The following is a 24,831-nucleotide window of genomic DNA, read 5'->3' as shown; positions in this document are numbered from 1 at the left end:
CTGAGTGATTTTTTAACGATTAACAACTAACGATAAACGATCGCAAACGAGATTGTTTATCGTTAACCTGAAATCGTTCACCATATTACACAGAACGATAATCATTAGTTACTATCGTTACTATGATCGTTATTGCGATCGTTACTATAATCGTTTATTCCTTTTGATCCCAGAAAAACAACGAACAATGTGCAATTACACTGAACGATTAGTGAAAAAATGCGGAACTTGAACGAACGTGGAATTACAGCCAACGATTAACAATAGTTTTAGGTTCAAATCTATATTAACGATCAACGACACTCGAACGATTTTTCGATCGTTGCCTGCAATTACACAAAAGGATTTTCGTTTAAATTCGAACGATTTAACGATTTTTCGCACGATAATCGTTCTGTGTAATAGGGCCCTAACACAGGACTGTATACTACGAACCAGACCTTGGAACTTCCGGCATCATCATTCATTATGACACTGTGAGCTATGATCCAACTATTTTGGAGCTCATTACAATGAATGTTGATGCCGGAAGTTCCGCAGTCCGTTGTGTAGTATATAGTCCGTGCATGGATTGTTTATTAGTCCTACATTGTCCATCGATTACAGGTGCGGATCAGTCAGTGTAATGGGGACTATACAGTACTGATCGCTGCTTCCTGAGATTCAGGTCCTTATTAGAGATGAGCGAACCTGGAGCATGCTGGAGTCCATCCGAACCCGAACTTTCGGCATATGATTAGCGGTGGCTGCTGAACTTGGATAAAGCCCTAAGGCTATGTGGAAATCATGGATATAGTCATTGGCTGTATCCATGTTTTCCAGACAACCTTAGAGCTTTATCCAAGTTCAGCAGCCCCAGCTAATCAAATGCCAAACGTTCGGGTTCGGATCGACTCGAACCCGAACTCGGTTCGCTCATCTCTAGTCATTATTATTATTATTAGCTTAGGAAGCAGAAATACTTTTTCTAGGCAAAATGAGTCGCCCACCGCTGCTTGGGATTTTGCATTGTGTACAGTAAATTTGCTCATCTATAGTGTCAGCTTTTAGTAGTTAATAATCCAGAAAATCTTATAAGGGAAATTAAAGGAACGCCATCAATAACATTCCTTAAAGGGTTTTTTTCTAGGATTAGAAAGAGTACAGGTACTTTCTTGCAAAAATAGCGCCACCCCTGTCTGTCCTCAGGCTGTGTGTGGTGTTACAACTTGGCTCCATTCACTTCAATGGTACTGAGCTGCCATACCTCACACCCAAACTGAGGACAGTAGGGGGGGTGTTTCTGGAAGAAATTGGACATGTTTTCTAAGTCTGCATAACTCCTTTTAGGCGCTGTTTCTAGCAGAAGGCGGCCATGTTTTATAATGCTAAATAACCACTTCAAAGGGGTACTCCAGAAAAAAAAACTTTTTCTTTCAGATCAACTGGTTTCAGAAAATTATATGGATTTGTTATTTTACTTCTATTTAAAAATCTCCAGTCTTCCAGTACTTATCAGCTGCTGAATGTCCTGCAGGAAGTGGTGCATTCTTTCCAGTCTGACACAGTGCTCTCTGCTGCCACCTCTGTCCATGTCAGGAACTGTCCAGAGCAGGAAAACTTTTCTATGGGGATTTGCTACTGATCTGGACAATTCCTGACATGGACAGAGGTGGCAGCAAAGAACACTGTGTCAGACTGGAAAGAATCCATTTCCTGCAGGACATACAGCAGCTGATATATACTGGATGACTTGAGTTTTTAAATAGAAGTAAATTACAAATCTAAATAACTTTCTGAAACTAGTTTTTTTGAAAGTTAAAGATTTTTGCTGGAGTACCCCTTTAATCCTAAAGTGATGGAATTTAGCCATGGAACTGATCTGTAAATGACCCTGTAGGGGATGAGTTTCTGCCCGGTATCAGTGGTTAGACCCATCCTTTATACATCTTCCCATACCGTTACTCCTTTGTGTCTGTCCGGACAGGAAGCCCCTGGGGCAGAAGTGGACACTGCCGGTATGTGACCTGTCCTGGCCTCGGGGTGCGTCCTGTTATGAATACTGTGTAATATTACCACCAGTTTACAAGGTGTCTTGCGTTGCTGATCAGTCTGGATCCAGGGGCACTATGGCGGCTTCAGGACATTTGGTTACCTCTTTGGCATGGGATCAGAACGTTACACATTTGTGTTCTATTTCCATTCTAGATTTTCATAGTTTCTCCGTGTTCCTGTCTGACATGCAAATCGATGGATCCTGGCTTTGGATTATATTAAAACTCTGTAGACGGAACTAGATTTTATTTTAAAGAGACACTAACCCTTATACTGTCACGTATTGGTGTTTGTTATCGGCCATCTATAGCTGGAATTTTCCTTCAGGGCAATGCCTGAGCGATCGCCTCTTTATCACATATGTCTGCTAGACCAGGGATGGGAAACCTACGGCCCTGCAGCTGCTGCAAAACTACAATTCCCATCATGCCTGGACAGCCAAGGCTAAGTTGCGCTCATTTCTAATGTCAACATATATGTGAAAAAAGCCTGAAACGTGTCGGATGACATGATTACGTGTGCATGCTTGAGTTGCACTCATCTCTAATCGGCATCCAATATTGCTGTAATGCAGACGTATGTGAAGAACAGGTTGGTAAATCATGATGTGAACACAGTTTTAGAGGAGAAGTCTGCCCATTTTTAAATTCTAGTAGTTGGCAGGTGCGGGGGGGGGGGGGAATTTGATAACCAGTAAGAACTTACCTCTCCCCGTGCCTGCGGCGGGGCCGGCCTCAGGACCCGGCGGAAGTCCTTTTCCCCTGAGTTCTGATGACATCTTGGGTGATGGACTGGCTGCTTATCCAGTCAGTGACTGGAGCGGCGTCCCGTCCAAGTCACTGACTAGCTGAGTGCCAGTCCATCCAGTCCATGACATGTGCAGTGCCGGAGATCCCGAAGCCCAACAGGGGTCCTGAGGCCTCACCACGGGCACTGGGAGAGGTACCGTCAGTTCCTACTGGTCATCAAATTCCCCCCTGCCGGCTGCCAGATTTTAAAAATTGGCCGTACTTCTCCTTGAAGCATACGTGTTACATGCAGAAACATCCATTCCCTCCTTAGGCTGATGTAGATGTTTTACGGTCTTTCCTATTTTTTATTTTTATTTTGTTAAATATAAAATCCAGCTTTTTTCTCTCTATAACTGTGCCAAATACACAGCCCTTTTTGCTCCTCCCCTTTACCAGCACAGACACAGAGATATGCTGCAGCTCCATCTCCCTCCTACCAGTTTAGTTCTCAGTTTTTCTGCAGGTTAGTGAACAATACAGAGAGCTTGTTGGCACATAAAGGGAAACTCAAAGGGAGTCTCAAGTATTCACATGTGCAGCTGATTTATGCCATCGGCCTGTTTGTAGCTGCAATTTAATACTGAACAACTGCTGGGAACATAAACGTCAGATTACAATAGATTACCTGGCTACAATCCATGGCAGGAAATCATTGGAATTGGATGTTTTAATGTCATCTATGTCGTGTTTAGGTGGAGGGCAGAGACGCTAAGCTCCAACCTTCTACTCACCCTCAGCCAAAGGTGGAGCGGGCATGTACCGTCACACTTTATTAAAGACGGGGTAAGGCTGGTTGTCTCCAAAAAGTCTTTCAGAGAGCCATGTACTGTTGGTACATGCAGTGGCACTCTGTATGTAAAGGTCACTTCTAGGTGTATGATACTCTTACAGCGATCGCTTTAGGAATATCCTACACCTACAAGTGACCTTTACGTACAGAGTGCCACTGCATGTACCATTAGTACGTAGCTGAACATAAACATATACCAGCCCTTCAATGGATGTTCTTTTGGTGGGCCTGTTGAGGACAGCTGCTCTTCCTACTGAGAACACAATAAGAGGAAATGTAAACTAAATGTACAGATGTAGCCTGTATTAACTTGAACACAATGACGCGTTTAACTCATCTCTCCAATTAACTGAACATATCTCCCTTACACGGTTGTTGCATCCAGGGATACATTGTGAATAGACACAAATAAAGGGGAACTATCAGCAGGTTAGACAACTCTAACCTGCTGATAGTTCCCTATTGCACAGGGGATGCCGAGGAGGAAGGTATGTCTCTTACCTTCCTCCTTGGCGCCGTTCCGATGCAGTTAATAATTTGCAAGACTGTTTAGAACACTGCCCGCCCACATATTGCTGATCCGGCCCGCTCCATTGATTATCATTAGAAATGAGCAGGCTGGCTGGGCCGGATTGGTGCTATGGGGGCGGGCAGTGCTTCTAAAGGTCTCACAGTACTGTGCAGTAAAAGACTAACTGCACTGGAACGGCGCCAGGGAGGAAGGTAAGAGTCACAGGGGGAGATTTATCAAACATGGTGTAAAGTGAAACTGGCTCAGTTGCCCCTAGCAACCAATCAGATTCCACCTTTCATTTTTCAAAGAGTCTGTGAGGAGGAATCTGATTGGTTGCTAGGGGCAACTGAGCCAGTTTCACTTTACACCATGTTTGATAAATCTCCCCCATAGCTTCCTCCTTGGCATCTCCTGTGCAATAGGGAACTATCAGCAGGTTAGATTTGTCTAACCTGCTGATAGTTCCCCTTTAAATAGAATAATTGTGGCACTGATATGCGCGGTATACCTTTTTAGGGCTGCTAATTTTTCTTGTTGTATGAGAGACTGCACTATTTCATAGACGTCCATTAAAACAAATATTCCATATGGTATGATTTTTTTTTTCTATAATCTGGCAGTTTTTCTGGATTACTGCCGCCATTGGTTTGTCATCTGTTATTTATATAAACACGTCATGAGCTTTTTATGACTTATACATGAAACAGAAGCCATTAACACACAGCAAAAAAAAAAAAAAAATCCTTTCCTCTATTTCCTTCTGGTTCCAGCAGTTTCTATAAGGAGACGTGTGTGAGAAATGACTATTTACCGAGTGACTGATAAAATATACAGATAAGCCTTTTCCTGCTATTTCTCGGCTGACGTATTACAGGGGCTCGGTTATTAATGAGTTCTCGCTCTCTCTGTTACCGAACGCAAACACTACAACAAAGGTGCCATACAAAGGTGCTGCTATACAAAGGTGCTAGAAGCCGCATGTAGGTGTACCAATGGCAGAGTAAACACCCTGTAAGTGATGGGACCACCAGCCCACAAGATTGATGTCAGAAGAGCCTGATGAGTTAGGCGATACTAGCTGAGCCAATATCATGTATGGGGGCCTCCTGACCCCTTCCTGGTGGCAGATGTCAAGGGAGAGAAGGGTCAAGCATGTTGGGTTCCAGTATGTCCTATCCTCTTGTTCTCAGAGAAAAGAACTATCATCAGAGGAGTCTTTACTGGCAACTGGTACTGCAGTTCCCAATGGTGGGGTGCAGGCCCTAAAGGGTTTTGGCTTGGCAGCTACATATTAATAGGCCTGGATGGAAGCCCAATGAATCCTACTGTCTTGCAATGAAGCCCTTGTGCAGCTTGTTCCCTTTCTTTAAACTTGGGGGGCAATTTATCATACCAGGTATGGTTGGGAGAAGAAGGGGTTAAAGGGGTACTCCAGTGGGAAAAAGTATTTTCACATCAACTGATGTCAGAAAGTTATATAGATTTGCAATTTACTCCTATTTAAAAATCTTCAGTCTTCCAGTACTTATCAGCTGCTGTATGTCCTGCATGAAGTGGTGTATTCTTTCCAGTCTGACACAGTGCTCTCTGCTGCCACCTCTGTCCATGTCAGGAACTGTCCACAGCAGGAGTAAATCCCCATAGAAAACCTCTCCTTCTCTGGACAGTTCCTGACATGGACAGAGGTGGCAGCAGAGAGCACTGTGTCGGACTGGAAAGAATACACCACTTCCTGCAGGACATACAGCAGCTGATAAGTACTGGAAGGCTGGAGATTTTAAAATTTGACAAAACTATATAACTATATATTCTTTTTTTTCACCGGAGTACCCCTTTAACCCCTTCTTCTCCCAACCGTACCTGGTACAGTGCAATCTTAGAATAAAAAAAATACAAACCCTATAAAACATCTATGTCATAAAAATCAAAGTCTGTCTGTCTGTCTGTCCATCTGTCTGTCTGTCTGTCTGTCCTCTATAGACTTCCAAACGCCTGAACCGTTTGACCCCAAATTTGGCACACAGATACATTGGGTGCCCGGGAAGGTTATTGCGAAGGTCCCGTCCCCGCCAAATGTACAGGAGGGGAGGGGGAGGGGGAAGAGCGCCCCATAGAGATGAATGGGAAAATCTCCTCACTGCAAACACAGGTGATATAATTAGCTGCAGCGGACACGGCAGTTGGAGCCTTAGCAACCAATAGGATTACTGCTTTCATTTTCACAGGGAGCAATGGTTGCTAGGGAAGCTGCCTCACAACATCCACAGTAATAACTGGTAGACCCCCTACTCCATCTATACAGTACATGTATATACAGGGCCCCCTACTCCATCTATACAGGACATGTATATACAGGACCCCCTACTCCATCTATACAGTACATGTATATACAGGGCCCCCTACTCCATCTATACAGTACATGTATATACAGGACCCCCTACTCCATCTATACAGTACATATATACAGGACCCCCTACTCCATCTATACAGTACATGTATACAGGACCCCCTACTCCATCTATACAGTACATATATACAGGACCCCCTACTCCATCTATACAGTACATGTATACAGGACCCCCTACTCCATCTATACAGTACATGTATATACAGGGCCCCCTACTCCATCTATACAGTACATGTATACAGGACCCCCTACTCCATCTATACAGTACATGTATATACAGGACCCCCTACTCCATCTATACAGTACATGTATATACAGGGCACTACAGGTATACCAAACTGTGACTGGGTAACACTGCCACACCAGACCTGACCAATACCGCCATACTGTGACTGGATAACACTACAAATACCAGACCTGACCAATACCGCCATACTGTGCTGGATAACACTGTCATACCAGACCTGATAAATACCACTATACTGTGCTGGATAACACTGTCATACCAGACCTGACCAATACCGCCATACTGTGACTGGATAACACTGTCATATCAGACCTGACCAATACCGCTATACTGTGACTGGATAACACTGCCATACCAGACCTGACCAATACTGCCATACTGTGCTGGATAACACTGTCATACCAGACCTGACCAATACCGCCATACTGTGACTGAATAACACTGCCACACCAGACCTGACCAATACCGGCAAACTGTGACTGGGTAACACCGCCACACCAGACCTGACCAATACCGCCATACTGTGACTGGATAACACCGCTATACCAGACCTGACCAATACCACCACACCGTGACTGGATAACACCGCCACACCAGACCTGACCAATACCGCCATACTGTGACTGGATAACACCGCCACACCAGACCTGACCAATATCGCCATACTGTGACTGGATAACACCGCCATACCAGACATGACCAATACCGACACACTGTGACTGAATAACACTGCCATACGGGTAAATACAACCCTGCAGGTATACAGGACACTACAGGTATACAGGACCCCAAAACTATACACTACAGGTGCACAGGACCTCCACAAAACTATATACTACAGGTATACAGGACCCCAAACTTTACACTACAGGTATAAAGGACCCCAAAACTAAGCACTACAGGTATACAGGACCTCCACCAACTATATACTTCAGGTATACAGGACCTCCACCAACTATATACTACAGGTATACGGGACCCCAAACTATACACTACAGGTATACAGGAACTCCACCAACTACATACTACAGGTATATAGGACCCCAAACTATACATTACAGGTATACAGGACCTCAAAACTATACACTACAGGTATACAGCACCTTCACCAACTCTATACTACAAGTATACAGGACCCCAAATATACTACAGGTATACAGGAACTCCACCAGCTATATACTACAGGTATATAGGACCCCAAACTATACACTGCAGGTATACAGGACCTCCACCAACTCTATACTATAGTTATACAGGACCCTCAAACTATTCACTACAGGTATACAGGACCCCCGAACTATATACTACAGGTATACAAGACCTCCACCAATTATACACTACAGGTATCCAGGACCCTCAAACTATAAACTACAGGTATACAAGACCTCCACCAACTATACATTACAGGTATACAGCACCAACTATATACTACAGGTATACAGGACCTCCCGAACTATACAGTACAGGTATACAGGACCTTCACCAACTGTACACTGCAGGTATACAGGACCCCCCCCCCCAACTATACACTATAGGTATACAGCCCCCCCAACTATGCACTACAGATATGCGAGACCCCTAAAAATTATACATTGTGGGTATACAGAACCCCTCCAACTATGCACTACAGGTATACACTAATTCCACTGATTAACTCAGATGAAGCAATACCTTTAGCTTGGCCTCCTGGGCACCTTAGAACAAATCTAATTAACACACTGACACTTTATACCCGGGCAGCGCCGGGTACATTTTCTAGTTATAAATAAAATACAAAGCAGGGTGCTGGCTAGATGACACCCAACCACAGACCCTGCAGGGACCAGCATAGGACATCCGCCCCATTACACCAATGCTTTATTTCAGCGGTATTAGTATTTTTACCTGAAATCCACTAAATGTCTGTACAGCCTCCTTTTAAAATGAAGCTTAAAAAATTTGACAGAAGGTTTTATAAGACTGTCCGAGCACTACTGCTAAAAAAGTAAGATTATATCCACATTTAGAAACCTTCATTTCTACATATCTATATCGTTTTTTTCTTTTATGTTTAATATGCGGAACAATCTGAAACAGGTTTTCCCACAAATCTGTCATCTGTCCATACAGCATGGCTGGAGGCCCCAAGTTCCTGTTTCTCTAGACTCCATGACCACAGTGAGGCGGAGTCTGAATGGAGCGGTGGTCGAGCATGTGCATTGCAGCTCCCCCCAGAGTCCTATTATAACAAGGGTTGTCAAGGGATTAACCCCCCCCTTTCCCGATCCCTATACTTTATACACCCATGGAGCTTCTGGGCCCTGTAATATCTGTTGTATTATGGATCCTGCCTTGCATTGTGGTTCTGTTATAAATCAATGACCAACAATGGTGAAACAATGGAATCTACTGATCCTTATACTTTTTTTCTTTTTCTTACAGCATTTCTGGAAAAGTTGATACAATCTGATTTTCATTTTGACATTCTTGATGTCAAGGAGGTAAGTGATGATCGATAATATATAGTATAGTTTATAGTAGCCAGGCTACCCCCATGCTTTACACTGCAGCTCTGTATTATTACAGCTAATCACAGCACTGTGGTCGGGAGAGGACCCTAATCCTTAATATGGGAGAAGAAATGTTCCCGTATACTAGCTGTATACAGTGACAGGCCAGTCTCATGACTACATGATATGTGTTTGTAGTGAATGAAGACTTCACATTAGCCCTAGAGTAATATTCTCATCTCGGAGCCCCGGCCCCCCGCAGTCACCCGTCCACACAATGCCCTGACATAGAGGGAAGAGGAAATCTGCAGCTTCTGCCCAGGGGTCCATTGTTGGTCGGCGGATGTGCTGGCTTCCCCTGCACCTCTAACAATGGACGTCAATTCTGTCAGGTGTTAGAGGGCCGCAAAACACGCACTGCCTTCTGAGGAATCCGTATAGGCTGCAGCTTCCTCATCTATGTCATTAGGAAATGGGAGAAATATGTAGGAACCTCCTATATTCTCTATTATTTATCATCTGTATACAGTTGGTTGTTTCCTTACAGCCCAAACTGATCCTGTTTCTGGAAGAAAGTGGCCATGTTTTTCTAAGCCTGTATAACCCTTTTAAGTGCTGTATGTTTACAGTATACATCAGGAAGCTGGTATACCACACATACTCATTATGGGCCCAATGATATTAATGGACTAAATGTAGTCAGTGTTGGGTCTATTTCCTTAAAGCATACTTTTTCTGTGATGAGTAAGTTTAAAAGGGGTACTCCAGCGAGAATATAGATTTGTAATTTACTTCTGTTTAAAAATCTCCAGTCTTCCAGTACTTAGCTGCTGCATGTCCCACAGGAAGTGGTGTACTCTTTCCACTCTGACACAGTGCTCTCTGCTGCCACCTCTGTCCATGACAGGAACTGTGCAGAGCAGTAGCAAAGCCTCATAGAAAATCTCTCCTGCTCTGGACAGTTCCTGTCATGGACAGAGGTGGCAGCAGAGAGCACTGTGTCAAACTGGAAATAATACACCACTTCCTGCAGGACATAAAGCAGCTGATAAGTACTGGAAGACTGGAGATTTTTAAATAGAAGTAACTTATGCTGCGTTTACACGAAACGATTATCGTGCGAATTTGCACGATAACGATCGAATTCGCTGCGTTTACACGTACGATTATCGTTCGAACGATCGAACGACGAGCGAGAAATCGTTCATTTTGATCTTTTAACTTGTTCTTATATCGTCGTTCGTAAAAAATTCGCCGATCGTTTCTTGTAAACAGTCATCGCGCAAAATTCCGGCCGCCCGCCGCTCCGCCCGGCCCCCCCGCTCAGCTGTAGCCCGGCCCCCGCCGGCTCGATCGCCACCCCGGGCGCCCCGATCGCCATCGCCGCTCTGATCGCCACCCCCACCGCCGCCGCTCCGGTCACCCCGCCGCCCCAGCCATGAGCATACATTACCTGCTCCGTGTACCAGGTCTTCGAAATCCCTGGCTCCCCTCTTCAGTGCATTGATTGACTGAAGAGGGGAGCCGGGAATTTCAAACGGCTCCTTTTCAGCCAATCAGTGCTGCCGTGCATTGATTGGCTGAAGAGGGGAGACGGGAATTTCAAACGGCTCCCCTTCAGCCAATCAGTGCTGAAGAGGACCACTGATTGGCTGAAGAGGAGCCGTTTGAAATTCCTGACTCCCCTCTTCAGCCAATCAATGCAGTGAAGAGGGGAGTCGGGAATTTGGAAGACCTGCTACGCGGAGCAGGTAAGGTATGCTCATGGCCGGGGCGGGGGGGGGCGATCGGAGCGGTGGCGTCGGCGGGGGGGCAAGCAGGAGGGGCGGGTGGGATGATCGGAGCGGGGGTGGCGATCGGGGCGGCGCAGGGGGCTGCGGTTAACTGTGGGGCCGGGCTGCGGATGAGCGGGGGGCCGGGCTGCGGGTGGGCCAGGCTGCGGGCGCGCAATGTTAAAACGATCGCAAAACGATTTTTCCGTACGATATTTTGTTCCGTCTAAACGCTGATCGTTATGAAAAAAAAATCGTTAATCGTACGATCGGGCCAATTATCGTTTTGTGTAAATGCAGCATTACAAATCTATATAACTTTCTGAAACCAGCTGATTTCAAGAAAAAGATTTTCACTGGTGTTTATTCCAAACTGTTGACACTGTTAGGTGAAAGAGACACATGGTACCTTGCATGTATGTGCTTCTATAATGTAGAATGCTTTTATTCTCTGATGCCAAAGAGAAGTTCTCAAAGCCACAGAAATTCTGAGAGCTGTAACATCTCCTCGCTCCTCCTCCCATCCATGTCCCTGCTTGAAAGACAGTCAGCTGTTTGCCTCCAAATCTCGCACCTGAACACAATTTGTACGCGTAAAGCAGGAATGAGATTTGGAAACTGGGTTCCATGGGATGGGAGGGGGAGCGAGGAGGCCTCAGCACTTCAGAAGCTTGAAAAAGCCTCTTTGACATTTTGTACCAGTTAATAAAACTATGGGGGAGATTTATCAAACATGGTGTAAAGTGAAACTGGCTCAGTCGCCCCTAGCAACTAATCAGATTCCACCTTTCATTTTCCAAAGAGTCTGTGAGGAATGAAAGGTGGAATCTGATTGGTTGCTAGGGGCAACTGGGCCAGTTTCACGTTACACCGCGTTTGATAAATCTCCCCCCTATATTTATACGTTATGGAAGCACAGACAGATCTATGCCGAGGAACAGCATCCTGTACAGATGAGAGCTGCACTTTACCCCGGTCACCCTTACAATGACGGTCTTTGTCGCTATCGATCACAGGTGGAGACTTTCTCCTATTTGCATTGGGGTTTGTAAATATAGGTACAATAAGCCTCCAGAATACATCTTGTACTGACAGATAAGTGAGGCATTATTCTTCATAATTCACTGTACGACTAGACACTCGCTTAGTCATGTTTCTTCTTGTCACTAAGCCTGGTGACCATATACCCATAGCACTCTATTGTTCCATTTCAGTACTTGTCCCCTGGCTAGGCCTTGCACCATGACCATCGCTTTGGCAACATGGCTGCCTCTGTCCTGACAGCAGAGTGGTAGGGGAGGCCACCGGTTTGTGGATCTAGCCCTCCGTCTATAGCAGAGATTGGGGAACCTTTGGCCTTCCAGCTGTTGAAAAACTACAATTCGCATCATGCCTGGACAGCCGAAGGCTGTCCAGGCATGATGGGAATTGTAGTTTTTCAACAGCTGGAGGGCCAAAGGTTCTATAGATAGGTGTATGATGGGATCATCGTTCCAGTTATCAAGATGGCTGGTGGTCCCAGTGGTGGACCCTATTGTCTGAATGGAGCGGTGATCATGGTGGAATACATTCCTCCGCTATATCCTCACTGTAGGCTATACATCTATGACTAGTATGTTACTGACGTGTATGACTAGTATGTTACTGACGTGTATGACTAGTATGTTACTGCCTGTTCTTACTACCTTATATAAAGTTTTAATGTCCTGTTCTATCCAGGTGCTGAATTATGAGGTGGGCTACCTGGTGGCTTTAGCCATCGGTGTGGCATTCATCATAGTCATGACGCTGGTCGGACTGTTTTTCGCCTGCTGCCGCTGCTGTGGGAGGTGTGGCGGGAAAATGCATCAGAAACAGACGAAGCACATGAACTGCAAGAGGAGGTTCGAGTACTTCTTCCTCTTCATCATCACTCTGATCATTCTGTGAGTATAGGAACAGTCCTGTATACTTGGCTTTACACCTTCACACGTTGTACATTGAGTCATTGGAGAGTATGCCCCATTAGGACACCTTCCTAGGGTCTATCTGCATTGGGGATGACTGGAATAGTGGGGTCTATGGTGGACTATGCGTATAAATTAAGCCAATTATGTGCCATCTTAGCCAATCAGAAGCTCTTAGAGGGATCACATGACCTCCTTACACCTTTTATGTTTAGGCTGCGTGCCCACTTTTGTGGTGACCACATCCCCACATCGTCACCATTAACCATACAATGTTGCTGGTCAATCCCAGAAACATTGGACTGGTATTGGTGAGGGTGTCATTTCAAAGGGCTCCTAAACTCCTGGTTGAGGAGTGTAACTGGTGGTTAAGCTCCTGTGTATCCAGACCACCTTGTTAGACTTGACTGAACAGCTGAGCTCTAGAGGTGCCCATAGACCTTTTAGGAGCTATTGGGTTCCCATATACATGCACAGTTGGCACAGCTGAGCCTGTGTGTTTTATGGGAGTAAACCGCTGCCGGAAGCCTTTGGCAGTGTCTTCTGTCCAGAGAGACGTAATAGTCGAATGTCAACATGCCCGATCCTTCTCAGCCCTAACTTCATCTATCAGTGAAGATTTGGTTGTCCCCATACAAGAAAGATGGTGGTTAAAGGGGTTATCCAGCGCTACACAAACATGGCTGCTTTCTTCCAGAGACTGCTTCCCTCTTGTCTCCAGTTTGGGTGTTGGTTTTGTAAGTCCGTTTCATTGATGTGAATGGAGTTTAAAGGGGTTATGCAGCACTACAAAAACATGGCCACTTTTCCCCCTACTCTTGTCTCCAGTTCAGGTGCAGTTTGCAATTAGGCTCCATTTACTTCAATGGAACTGAGTTTCAAAACTCCACCCAAACTGGAGACAACAGTAGGGGGAAAGTGGCCATGTTTTTGTAGCGCTGGATAACCCCTTTAATTGCAAACCGCACCTGAACTGGAGACGAGCGGTGCTGTCTCTGGAAGAAAGTGGCCATTTTTTTTTTTTAGAGTGCTGGATAATCCCTTTAAGTTGACTTTCTGTGTATGGGAGGGCCTTAAAGGGGTCATCCAGGGTTTAAAAACACAACTACTTTGTTTCATAAACAGCACCAAGGCTACCTGAAAAACATGGATATAGCCTTTGGCCTATGGCTGTATTCTCCAGATGCCGGGATTTTAGTGTTGCACATCCCGGTTCGGAGAAAGTTGTCAAACCTGAACAGTACAGCAAGTCCACTCAACACTAGTAATAAGACACAACAAAAACTGTATACATTTAGTATCGCTGTAAGTGGAGCAGAAACTTACCGCCTTGTCGGTGTATGTATACGGCATGCATGCTGTGTATATATGTTAGTCATGCCTACATGCACTTCCTGTAGACTTTGCATTTAGAACTGATGACGTCTTTTTGTGTCTTCCTCAGGGCCGGAGACATTTGTGCTTTTTATAGTAATAGCAAATTTAACAATGACATCCACAACGGCTTCAAATTATTCAACGATACAGCCAGCAACCTGAAGACCTATGTGAATTCAGTGCCCAAGGTACGGTGCCCAGCGCCAGGCTGTTGGACCAGGTGTATATATCCTGCCGCCAGCTCACTAGACAGGATTTGCATAGGCCGGCAGTAAATGGCAGCAGCTTTGGTCTGGACAGCATCCTGTATAGAGCCGTACCATCTGCTGAGTCCATGGAAGGATTACGGTTCCCAGAGAACAAGGGTTTTATGGCCGCTAACCGGCAGTATGGTGATATGAGCCGTAAAGATTAATGGGGGATTCCGAGTAAAAAGACAATCACCTGTTGTTACTGCAACAAAGCAATCACATGTGTGAGCGATCGATATACAGAGAGGGTCATACACCTGTACACTGGACTCGGGCTGCATTCACATCATGTTCTGACACCATTATATGTTAGGATACTGGCCAACATATACCATAACAGGCCCAGTGACTTCAAAGGACTGAATATGCTCTGTTTCCTGATTGTCCTTTTTCCCCCTGTGGGAATTAAAGGGGTACTCCAGCGAAAATCTTTTGCTTTTAAATCAACTGATGTCAGAAAGTTATACAGATCTGTAATTTAAACATCTCCATTCTTCCAGTACTTATCAGCTGCTGTATGTCCTGCATGAAGTGGTGTATTCTTTCTAGTCTGACACAGTGCTCTCTGCTGCCACCTCTGTCCATGTCAGGAACTGTCCAGAGCAGCAGCAAATCCCCATAGATAACCTCCCCTGCTTTGGACAGTTCCTGACATGGACAGAGGTGGCAGCAGAGAGCACTGTGTCAGACTGGAAGACTACACCAGTTCCTGCAGGACATACAGCAGCTGATAAGTACTGGAAGACTGGAGATTTTTAAATAGAAGTAAATTACAAATTTATATAACTTTCTAAAACCAGTTGATTTGAAAGAAAGAAGATTTTCGCCGGAGTACCCCTTTTAAACCTACCTCACAGAAAAAGTGTGCTTTAAGGAAATAGACCGAATGCAGGCTACATTCAGTTCATTAATATCATTGGGCCCACAATGAGTATGTGTGGTATACCAGCTTCCTGATGTATACTGTAAACATACAAAACAGGGGTTATCCAGGCTTAGAAGAACATGGCCACTTTCTTCCAGAAACAGCACCAGTTTGGGTTTTGCAGCTCCCTTCCATTGAGGGTTTCCCATGTCTGATGGTGACCTGGAGGGAATATGGTGGTCTGTGATCACCCCCTCTAATATAAAGAAACAAGATAAAAGACGTAAATGGCAATCTATAAAACAACAAGATACACTTATCTATAACATAGCAAATGTTGGATACCCACCCTGGAAACAGGAGTAGCTTCATGTTTGACTATCTGTAAGCTCTATTGCTGGTAATGATGGTGTCTCTCCTATTAATACTCACTTGAATCTTCTTAAAAAAACAAACAAACTAAACATTTCAAGAAAACTTCAACCCCCCCCCCCCCCCCATCCCCCCAAATTCCAATGTGCAGGTGGGCGAGCAGAGTGCGTATATCCCTTTAAGGAATGTGGGGTTGTGCTGATGTGTACCAGGAACCATGTTTGGGAAACTGAGGTTAGACTAGATAAAATGAGGATTAAACGTTTTAAATCACAACCTCCTGATTAACGGCCCGGAGCGCGGCCTTCATTCCCTTTTTCTCTCCAGAACATGTGGCGCAAGTCAAATTCCTGGATAAATCCTATTATGCTTCTTGTTTTTCAGGACGTTAATATTATTATCGATTCGAGCAGCATTCCCATTAACGCGGCCAACAGCAGCATCACTGGTGAGTCCACATGCAGCACGGGTTGGGTCTGTGGTGTGTGACCAGCATACAGGCGAGCGGCAAAGGCATGCCCAGAGGCATGCGCTTCTCCAGGCTGTATCTAGTGACTGGAGACCCTGACTGATCAAAACTTTTATTCTCCCATTTACCGATGATCCAGAAACTGAAAATAGAAAATGTCTTTGCGAGTTTTAATTTGTCTTTTCAATTTATAGGGATTGGTCCAATTCTCGGAGGGATTATTAAAAGTGATATCGAGCAACAGGCAAATACAACACTGGTTACCATTCAAGCCACACTGGATGGTAAGTCTCCATACTGTATGTTTATTGGACACATCACTCATACACTGTGCCGTATATAAGTGCTCGGGTTTGTAACCTCATCAGGGTTTAGATATCTCCAGAACTGACTAAAGTTGTCCATATGCTTGAGATAGCTGTGGGCTGAATGCTGTTTTTCTTGGTTCCATCAAATATTGTATACCCAAGGCTGTACAGGACTAACAGAGGAATAAGTTACTATTAGCTCTTGCAAGAACAAAAGATCGGGCATGTTGAAATCATCACAGCTCCTCAGATGTTATAGCTAGTTCTGCCGAATTTCCTGGAAGTAGGCGGCCATGTTTTTCTAATCCAGGATCACCACTTTAAAGGGGTACTCTGGGCTGGGGGGCTTTTTTGTGTATGGTCGGGGAGGAGATGGATGAGGGCAATGATGTCCTTTTATCTCCCCGGTTCCAGTGCCGTATCCCGGTTCCAGCCCGGAGTACCCCTTTAAATCAGCACTGTAAATAAAAAAAGACATGTCAAAAGTCATTGATCAGAGCAAGTCTCACTGCTGACGCCCGCTCTGATCAGAAGAAATAGGTAGTTCCTTGTCAGCAGCAGTTCCCGTAGATTTTCATTATGAATTTTGACCATACACCTTCCATAAACATTGACCAACCACCAGCTATATTCCCCAATTTCCCCTTTCACATGAACTTCCTGTATGGATGAACATTCATGTAAGCCACTGACAGACAACAGCGTTAGAATTGAGCATGCGCGAGCCTTCTCTTCCCAAACATTGTGTGACACTTCGCCCAACACTATACACCAGGGGTAGGGAACGTTGGCTCTCCAGCTGTGGCAAAACTACATCTCCCATCATGTCTGGACAGCCAAGGTTCCGTACCCCTGCTTTAGAGAGTCGGCTGATTGTGCTGAGGTCAGATGGGTTTGGATGACTTTGGACTACAGACTATATAACTTTCCCTTCTTCTTCCTTACTGCTCTTGCAAACACAGCTGTAAAAAGTCTGGAACAATAATGGTCAACAATCAACCCTCTTACTGCTCATACACTACTTCTTTTATTGTCACCTGTTCCGTCATGTACGTTATTGTAGCTTGTTGGGAGGCTTTGGTTGAATTATGTGCATATAAAACATTTTGGTTACCATAAACCAATGCCTTATAGCAATAAAATTTTACTCTCTTACGAGATGTCAGTCAGGAAGTTGCGTCATGTAAGCTGATCTGTGAGGTGGTGATCATGTATTGTCTATTACAGCCTGGTGATGTCCAACCACAGACTGTACCATTGTGTTTTTACCACGTAAAGGAACGTACCATAGACCAATAAAGAGATAAAAAAATACCAGCGAGGGTGGCTCCAAACCTCCCATCCTAACAGAGACTGTTCCCACATTCTGGTTGTACACACAGGCTGAGAGCAGGGACACTTTTATGGGTGATTATATTTCGATGTCAGACGTACATCTTCCTGCTTCCGCAATCCTATAAATCCAGCCTTTGATTTGCAGACTGCTTGGTCATCCTTCTACAGTCCCTTAAAGTGTTGAGCAAACTTGCCAAACCTTCAGGTTAGGCCAACCCAAGCGCTCAGCATTTGACTCCCAGTGGCCAGAGAAGTTGGATGCAGCCATAGTAAAACATGGATACAGCTTATGGACTCCCTTTGAACTCCTTAGGGCTCCATCCAACCACTTTGTCAAATGCTAAGTGCCCGGGTTTGCCCGAACCCAAACGTTCTGCAAGTTTGCATTTTACTAGTCCCTTATTCTGCAAATCAATGAATAAGCCATACATGTGATTAGAATGGCGACCAAGCACTTTCGATGGGACTTTTGAAGATCGCAGAGCACTGTACTCCACCATCTTCAGAAGTCCCATTGTGAGTGAGTGCAGCAACTCCATTCACACCAGGGACAGGTGTGGGCTAAACACCTATGATCATACACTTATTAGCTATCCTGTTTTATTTCTGGTTTAACCCCATTAACTATAAAGCCCACTGGTGGTTTCTAGTACTCCTCCTCCTGGTATCATCTATGGAGTTTAGTGGTCACACTACAAGATGTACATTTGGTAGGATAGGAAGAAATTGGAGACAAATGACTGCATGATCAGACTACACAGTGTTTGTAGTCTGTTACCATGGAGACACATAGGTCTTTCAAATAGCTTTAAGGGAGGAGCTTTCTAATAAAGGCTATTTGTAAATTAGATTTTATTCATGTAAATCTATTGTAGTCATCAAAAAATGGTGAATAGTGTAAAGTGGAGTTTCTGAACTATTTGGGTCTGGCAACGTTCTCTGAACCAGAATACAAGCCATTTGACTCCTGGTGGCTGGAGAGGTTGGTTACTGTCCTAGGGAGTCCTAGAAAATATGGATACAGCCATAGACCATAGGCTCTATCTGTATTTTCCTGGCAGCCCTAGGGTGGTGTCCAACCATCAGGAGTCTGAAAAGTTTTTGAAGGTTGTTTTAATCCTTGTACCGAGTAATTAGACTCCATGATGAATAATCCTCATCTATTATAAATTAATCCTAGAACAAACACTCTTATCGTAGACATTGCGTATCACGGTCCATATAGTTACAGTAGCCTGCAGCTGAGATTACAGGTAATAAGCCGCTCTGTTTTATCAGTGGAAAGTGCATTGAGGTTGAAACGGCTTCACATTAACCGACTTAAATCAACCGTGCAGAACTGGTCTTGTAAGCGTTTCCTGGACTCTCCTTAGCATCACATTAGCTTACACGTCGATAAGATGAAACCTGCCTGAACCCATTAATGTAGATGAACTAGGCCGACTCTTTGCTGTTGGTAGACGAGGTAGTAAAGTGGCATCGGCATGTTGGACAAACAAGACCAACAAGAATTTGATGGCTGACGTTGTTGGAAGGTCAACAATTTTTTTATTTTTTTTAAATTAAAATAGAGCGTAAAATGGGAAAATGTCCTGGGCCAACCAGACTGTAAGGGTCCTGTGACCCTTCTCATGATGATTCCTAGCAGATAGGAACTCTTTGGCATTGAACACCATGTTTTAGATGTGGAAAAGGTGTCAATTTTTGTATGTCCATAACAGAGCGTATCGCTGGCCAAAGCGCTGGTTCTGTTGACTTTATTGGATACAGGGGACACACTGAAAACAAGCAAAATGTCACTTCTCTGCAAGGTTCTGCACTGCCCCCAAACCCCCTTAACATGCACGATGGTTTGTGCCCTTAGAAGATTTACCACCGTCATAGGGGTCCGGCTGCGGCTTATTCCCCTCTCCTCCTTAAAAGAAAACCTATGCATGCTTTGCTAGGTGTACATGTCTTATGATGGACTTGGATATAATAGGACAACAAAGCCCTCTATGAACAGTTACCTTATGTTTAGCACCAGTCTCATTCAACCATTAGTAATAGGATAAGTCTTGGCATGTACAGGAACCCCATTGCGGTGCCTAAAATGTCATTAAATGAAGGTAAAGGGTTAAGTCAAGGTTTTGTTATCAGGAAGCACATTGGGGAAAAACATATGCAGTCATGTGTATAAAGGCGTAATCATTCCTGGAACTGAAAACAGATCTGAATGGAATGTCTCACGCTTTGTAGGACTGGTCAGACTAGAGACCGCGCCGTATCTCTATACAATAGCAAATCTGCTTGTTTGATCAAGATAATCGCCTGTTGTATCAGAGAGATTAGGGTTTATGTTGCACTGGTGACGTTAGTATTGCTACTGTAAGATGTAACATGTACTATAGATGGGGCTATTTTAATTTACTGACTCATAGAATTTGTCATAGTCATAGACTCGTATTATTTCATCTGCAGGAGTGGTAACATACAGCAGAGGACCACATGAAAAATACTCAATGGATCCTTTGATTTTTAACCAGTGTTTTATATAGAGAATAGTGGTAGGGGATTCCATATAGAATGAACTATTGCAATATATAACTACTGCAAATAACTGTTGCATTGCAACTAATAACATTGCAGTATCAGTAAACATGACATATCACAGGTTCTTACCACCTCTTATTCACATTTGAATAGATAATGGGAAGTTGTACTACATTTCTTTTCCAGTAGAAGTAGGCCTTGACTTAAGCTGCCTCAGGCTCTCCTTTTTTATTACTATGTTATGTTACAATTTGAATTCAAATGTTATGGATCGGCCATTGATTTGTTTAGTCTTGAAAAAGCATTTTCACATTCAAAGTACCCAAACTGGCCTAAAAATCTGGTCTGAGTTTTTCTAGGAAATATAAATATATAGTATATTGTCCTATCAGACCTCTCAGTGCCATACTCAACTTTTTTAGCCAAACAGGCACTTCGAATGCAGAACTACTTTTTCAAGACTAAACAAATGAATGGCCGATCCATCAAATTCAGTGAATCTACAGTAATCTTGAATCTGAAGTCTAATTACAATTCATTTGTTCATTTGTACATGGCATATGGTAGCATCTTCATGTACCTGGTTGATTTAGAAAAAAGAAAAAAAAGGAGCCACTCCTGTTCCTGACCCTCAATGACTGACCTGACCCTCTAAGACTACATAACTTTTTGGTTGCCTCCAAGTAGCAATGAAAACTGCACAATGTCCATGTTCATGATACAACCTCAGTGTTTCTTTATGGAAATCAGGAAAGTAGATCGCCTCCCAGCTATCACAAATTTCCCTATTTACCCGTAACCTTGTTTCTTATAACAAATCACCGAAACTTTGTGGATGTTGCGGTAATGTCCCGATTTGACCTCTTTCTAAAAAATTTCCATAACTTCTATGGAACAAAATTATATTTCTATATTAGGAAAAGACATATTCTTATTCTTAAAGAAGAAGTCCAGCAAAAGTTTTTATTAAAGTATTGTGTTGCCCCCTGAAAGTTATACAAATCACCAATATACACTTATTACGGTAAATGCTTATAAAGTGCTTTTTTCCCAGCACTTACTACTGCATCAAGGCTTCACTTCCTGGATAACATGGTGACATCACTTCCTGGATAACATGGTGATGTCACGACCCAACTCCCAGAGTGTGCGGGCTGTGGCTGCTGGATAGGATGATGGCAGGGGGACACTGAGGGACACAGGGCACTGGAGGGACACTGAGCATCCCTCTGCCATCATCTTCTCCAGCAGCCACAGCCCGCACAGCTCTGGGAGTCGGGTCGTGACATCACCATGTTATCCAGGAAGTGGCCTCACCATTTTATCCAGGAAGTGAAGCCTTGATGCAGTAGTAAGTGCAGGGAAAAAAGCACTTTATAAGCATTTTCCGTAATAAGTGTATATTGGGGATTTGTATAACTTTTGGGGGGGCCATACAATTCTTTAGTAAAAAATTTCGCTGGACTTCTCCTTTAAGATTACTAGATGTCCAAGATGTGAGACGCCCAACACAATTGTTCAGGCCCCCCCATGCACAACAAAGAAAAGTTGGTTAAACAAAAAAAGCGTGAGTGTCCACAGCTTTTAAAATATAAGGTTCTTTATTTCGGCATCAAACAATAAAAAGCAAAACAGAAGAGTGAACAGTGAGCTAAAAAACGCTGACGCGTTGCGAGGCTCTACCTCTTAATCATGGCCATGGGCACAATGAAATTTCACTGCCCGATCCCTTTGTTCTTGCCAGAGATTACCCATCTCCTACCCATAGAGAGCAAGACTCATAGCTGTAGGCTGAACAATTGTTTTGCCAACACTCATTGAAGGTGTTTATAGGCCTATAAGTTCATTACCATCCCCCATTCGCCTGCGTCCTTGAAACCCCCAATCAGCCGTTTGTGACTTTGTTCTTGATATCCTGCCACCCATTGTCTCCAGTGCCGTCTGGTGGAATCCTGCCACCACTATGACAAGGCATTGTCTTAAAGAATCGGCTTTCGTGCCTGTGGTTGTACACCCAGGAATGAACTAAAACCATTGTTTATTTTTTTTATATTGTATTTTAGGAATTATTATTTTTACTATTGTTTGCTATGGACTAACCCACACTACTTCCTCTTCCTCCTTCTTTACTTACAGATTTAAATGCTACCGCAATAGCCTTGAGATCGGTGAATAATTCCTTTAACGCCCTGCTAGCCACCCAGCAGCAGCTGGTCCAGAACCTGACCGACATAAGGAATCGAATAAACCAGACGCTGAATTCCTGCACCACCTGCACCTCCGCTCCCTCAGTCAGCGACCTGACCACGGATGCCAACTTCCAACATGTAAGCGACAACTCACCACATCCTGTTCCTCTGTAACGTTCTGTTCTATCATATAGAATAGGGTACGATGGGCAATGAATGAAATTCTCCACTCGTCCCCTCAGAAGGGTCAGAATTTCTCTCTCCTTAGTTATGTAACATCTTTGGGCCATTCTTACTAAAGGAACACTATATGCGCCTGTTGGAGGGCGCCTTTTAAATTTTTTTTTTTTTCTAAAGGCGTTCTTTTCTCAAATTATCCTTTAGCCACAGGTATGGTGGATAACTAGCTGTTTGGTGGGGGTCTGAACCACTGGGGTGTCAGACTGGGGGTATCTTGGGCACACCAGAGGAAATGATCCTGGGGGCCCACCAATGAAGAACCAGTGAGATCCTGCGGTCCTTTGGTGGGCCAGTCCGACACTGTCTCCTGTAATAAATGGAGCACTTACATGTATCCGGCCTTCCCTTCATACCCCCTTTTATGGCCATTAAGACACTATGAGATCGATTTATCATACATGGTGTAAAATGAAACGGGCTCAGTTGCCCCTAGCAACCAATTAGGTTCCACCTTTCATTCTTCAGACTCTTTGGAAAATGAAAGGTGGAATCGGATTGGTTGCTAGGGGCAACTGAGCCCGTTTCACTTTACACCATGTTTGATAAATCTCCCCCTATGTATTCTAAACCGTTTCCTTTCTGACCGCTACCTTGACTGAAACGTAGGCCAGAGAACGAGTCTACATACTCTGATAAATTCTGCACCGATGTTGATTATTTCTAGGTTAGGGCGCCCCCTGGTGGTTTTCTAACTCAATGAATTGTATTTCTACAGATTCCAGATTTTACAAACCAGCTGAAATCCATTGATGATTTTCTGAACTCTGGAGTTGGAGACAGTATCCAGAAGGTAAGTCCCAACACTTCCCTCCATGGTATCCTGCTCGCCTGACTGTAGAGAGTGTCAATGTGTGTCCTCTCCCCCTTCTTGTTTTATATTGTCATTGAGATCACACCTGAATTTGGCTGTAAGGCTACTTACTACAACAGGAGCTCTCCCCCACTACTCTGGAGGAGAAACTCTAAAACTCACTGCCTTAGCAAAGCCCTTCACTTATGGAAAACATCAAGGGGAAAATTATCCAGGACTAGAAAAAAAACACAGCAAAAACAGTGCCACTCCCGTCCTAAGGTTGTGTGTGGTATTACAATCCAGCTCCATTCAGTGGCACTGAGCTGCAAAACCCACATCCAAACTAAGGACAAGAGTGGTGCTTGAAAGCGGCCATGTTTTTCTAATCCTGGACAACCCCTTTTAACCCAGTTTTCTCCACAGTCGACAAGACTGTTGCAGAAACATACAGAAAAATATGCAGACCGGCAAACAAGGTAGACACAGTTCTAGGTTTACTTTTCCTGTAAGTGACTGTATTACCAGTAAGAGCTGCACGCTGGGTCGGGCCTTCCTGTCTACAGCAGGTTCCAGACGTCTTACTGATTTACTTCTCTTGAGTTCCTGGTGGCTCTGAGTCAAGAAAAACACATATTATTTATGATAAGAAAATAAAGCAGAGGTGTAGCTGGGGAAGTGGTTAAAAAGTAGTCTTATCTGGTCCAGGGTGCAAAGGCCTCTCAAGCGGTGTATTCTTTCCAGTCTGACACAGTGCTCTCTGCTGCCACCTCTGTCAGGAACTGTCCAGAGCAGCAGCAAATCCCCATAGAAAACCTCTCCTGCTCTGGACAGTTCCTGACATGGACAGAGGTGGCAGCAGGGAGCACTGTGTCGGAGTGGGAAGAGTCCACCACTTCCTGCATGACATACGGCAGCTGATAACAAGTTATACAAATTTGTAATTTACTTCTAACACCAGTTAATTTGAAAGAAAAATATTTTTTTTCTGGATAACCCCTTTAATTGAATCCCCTGTATATATAATAATAAAATCTATTCTTGGAACTCCGAGGAATAAATTGGCAACCGGCACCTTTCCCGTGTTTATTGGGTGTGTATGTGTATGTATGT

The 24,831-nt window shown here is 44.1% G+C and overlaps 1 protein-coding gene across 1 annotated transcript in view; it reads left to right on the top strand.

The window, feature by feature from the left end:
• LOC138799140 (prominin-1-A-like) overlaps positions 1 to 24,831 on the top strand; it is a 56,914-nt gene that overhangs the window by 17,460 nt on the left and 14,623 nt on the right. The window contains exons 3-9 of the mRNA XM_069979955.1: positions 9,205 to 9,263; positions 12,764 to 12,969; positions 14,435 to 14,555; positions 16,240 to 16,303; positions 16,519 to 16,608; positions 22,636 to 22,826; positions 23,644 to 23,718. Coding sequence (XP_069836056.1) covers positions 9,205 to 9,263; positions 12,764 to 12,969; positions 14,435 to 14,555; positions 16,240 to 16,303; positions 16,519 to 16,608; positions 22,636 to 22,826; positions 23,644 to 23,718 — 806 coding nt within the window. The remainder of the gene's footprint in view (positions 1 to 9,204; positions 9,264 to 12,763; positions 12,970 to 14,434; positions 14,556 to 16,239; positions 16,304 to 16,518; positions 16,609 to 22,635; positions 22,827 to 23,643; positions 23,719 to 24,831) is intronic.

This window comes from Dendropsophus ebraccatus, chromosome 8, assembly GCF_027789765.1.
Source record: "Dendropsophus ebraccatus isolate aDenEbr1 chromosome 8, aDenEbr1.pat, whole genome shotgun sequence".
Taxonomy (NCBI): Eukaryota; Metazoa; Chordata; class Amphibia; order Anura; family Hylidae; genus Dendropsophus; species Dendropsophus ebraccatus.
This window is presented reverse-complemented; position numbering and strand designations above follow the sequence as displayed.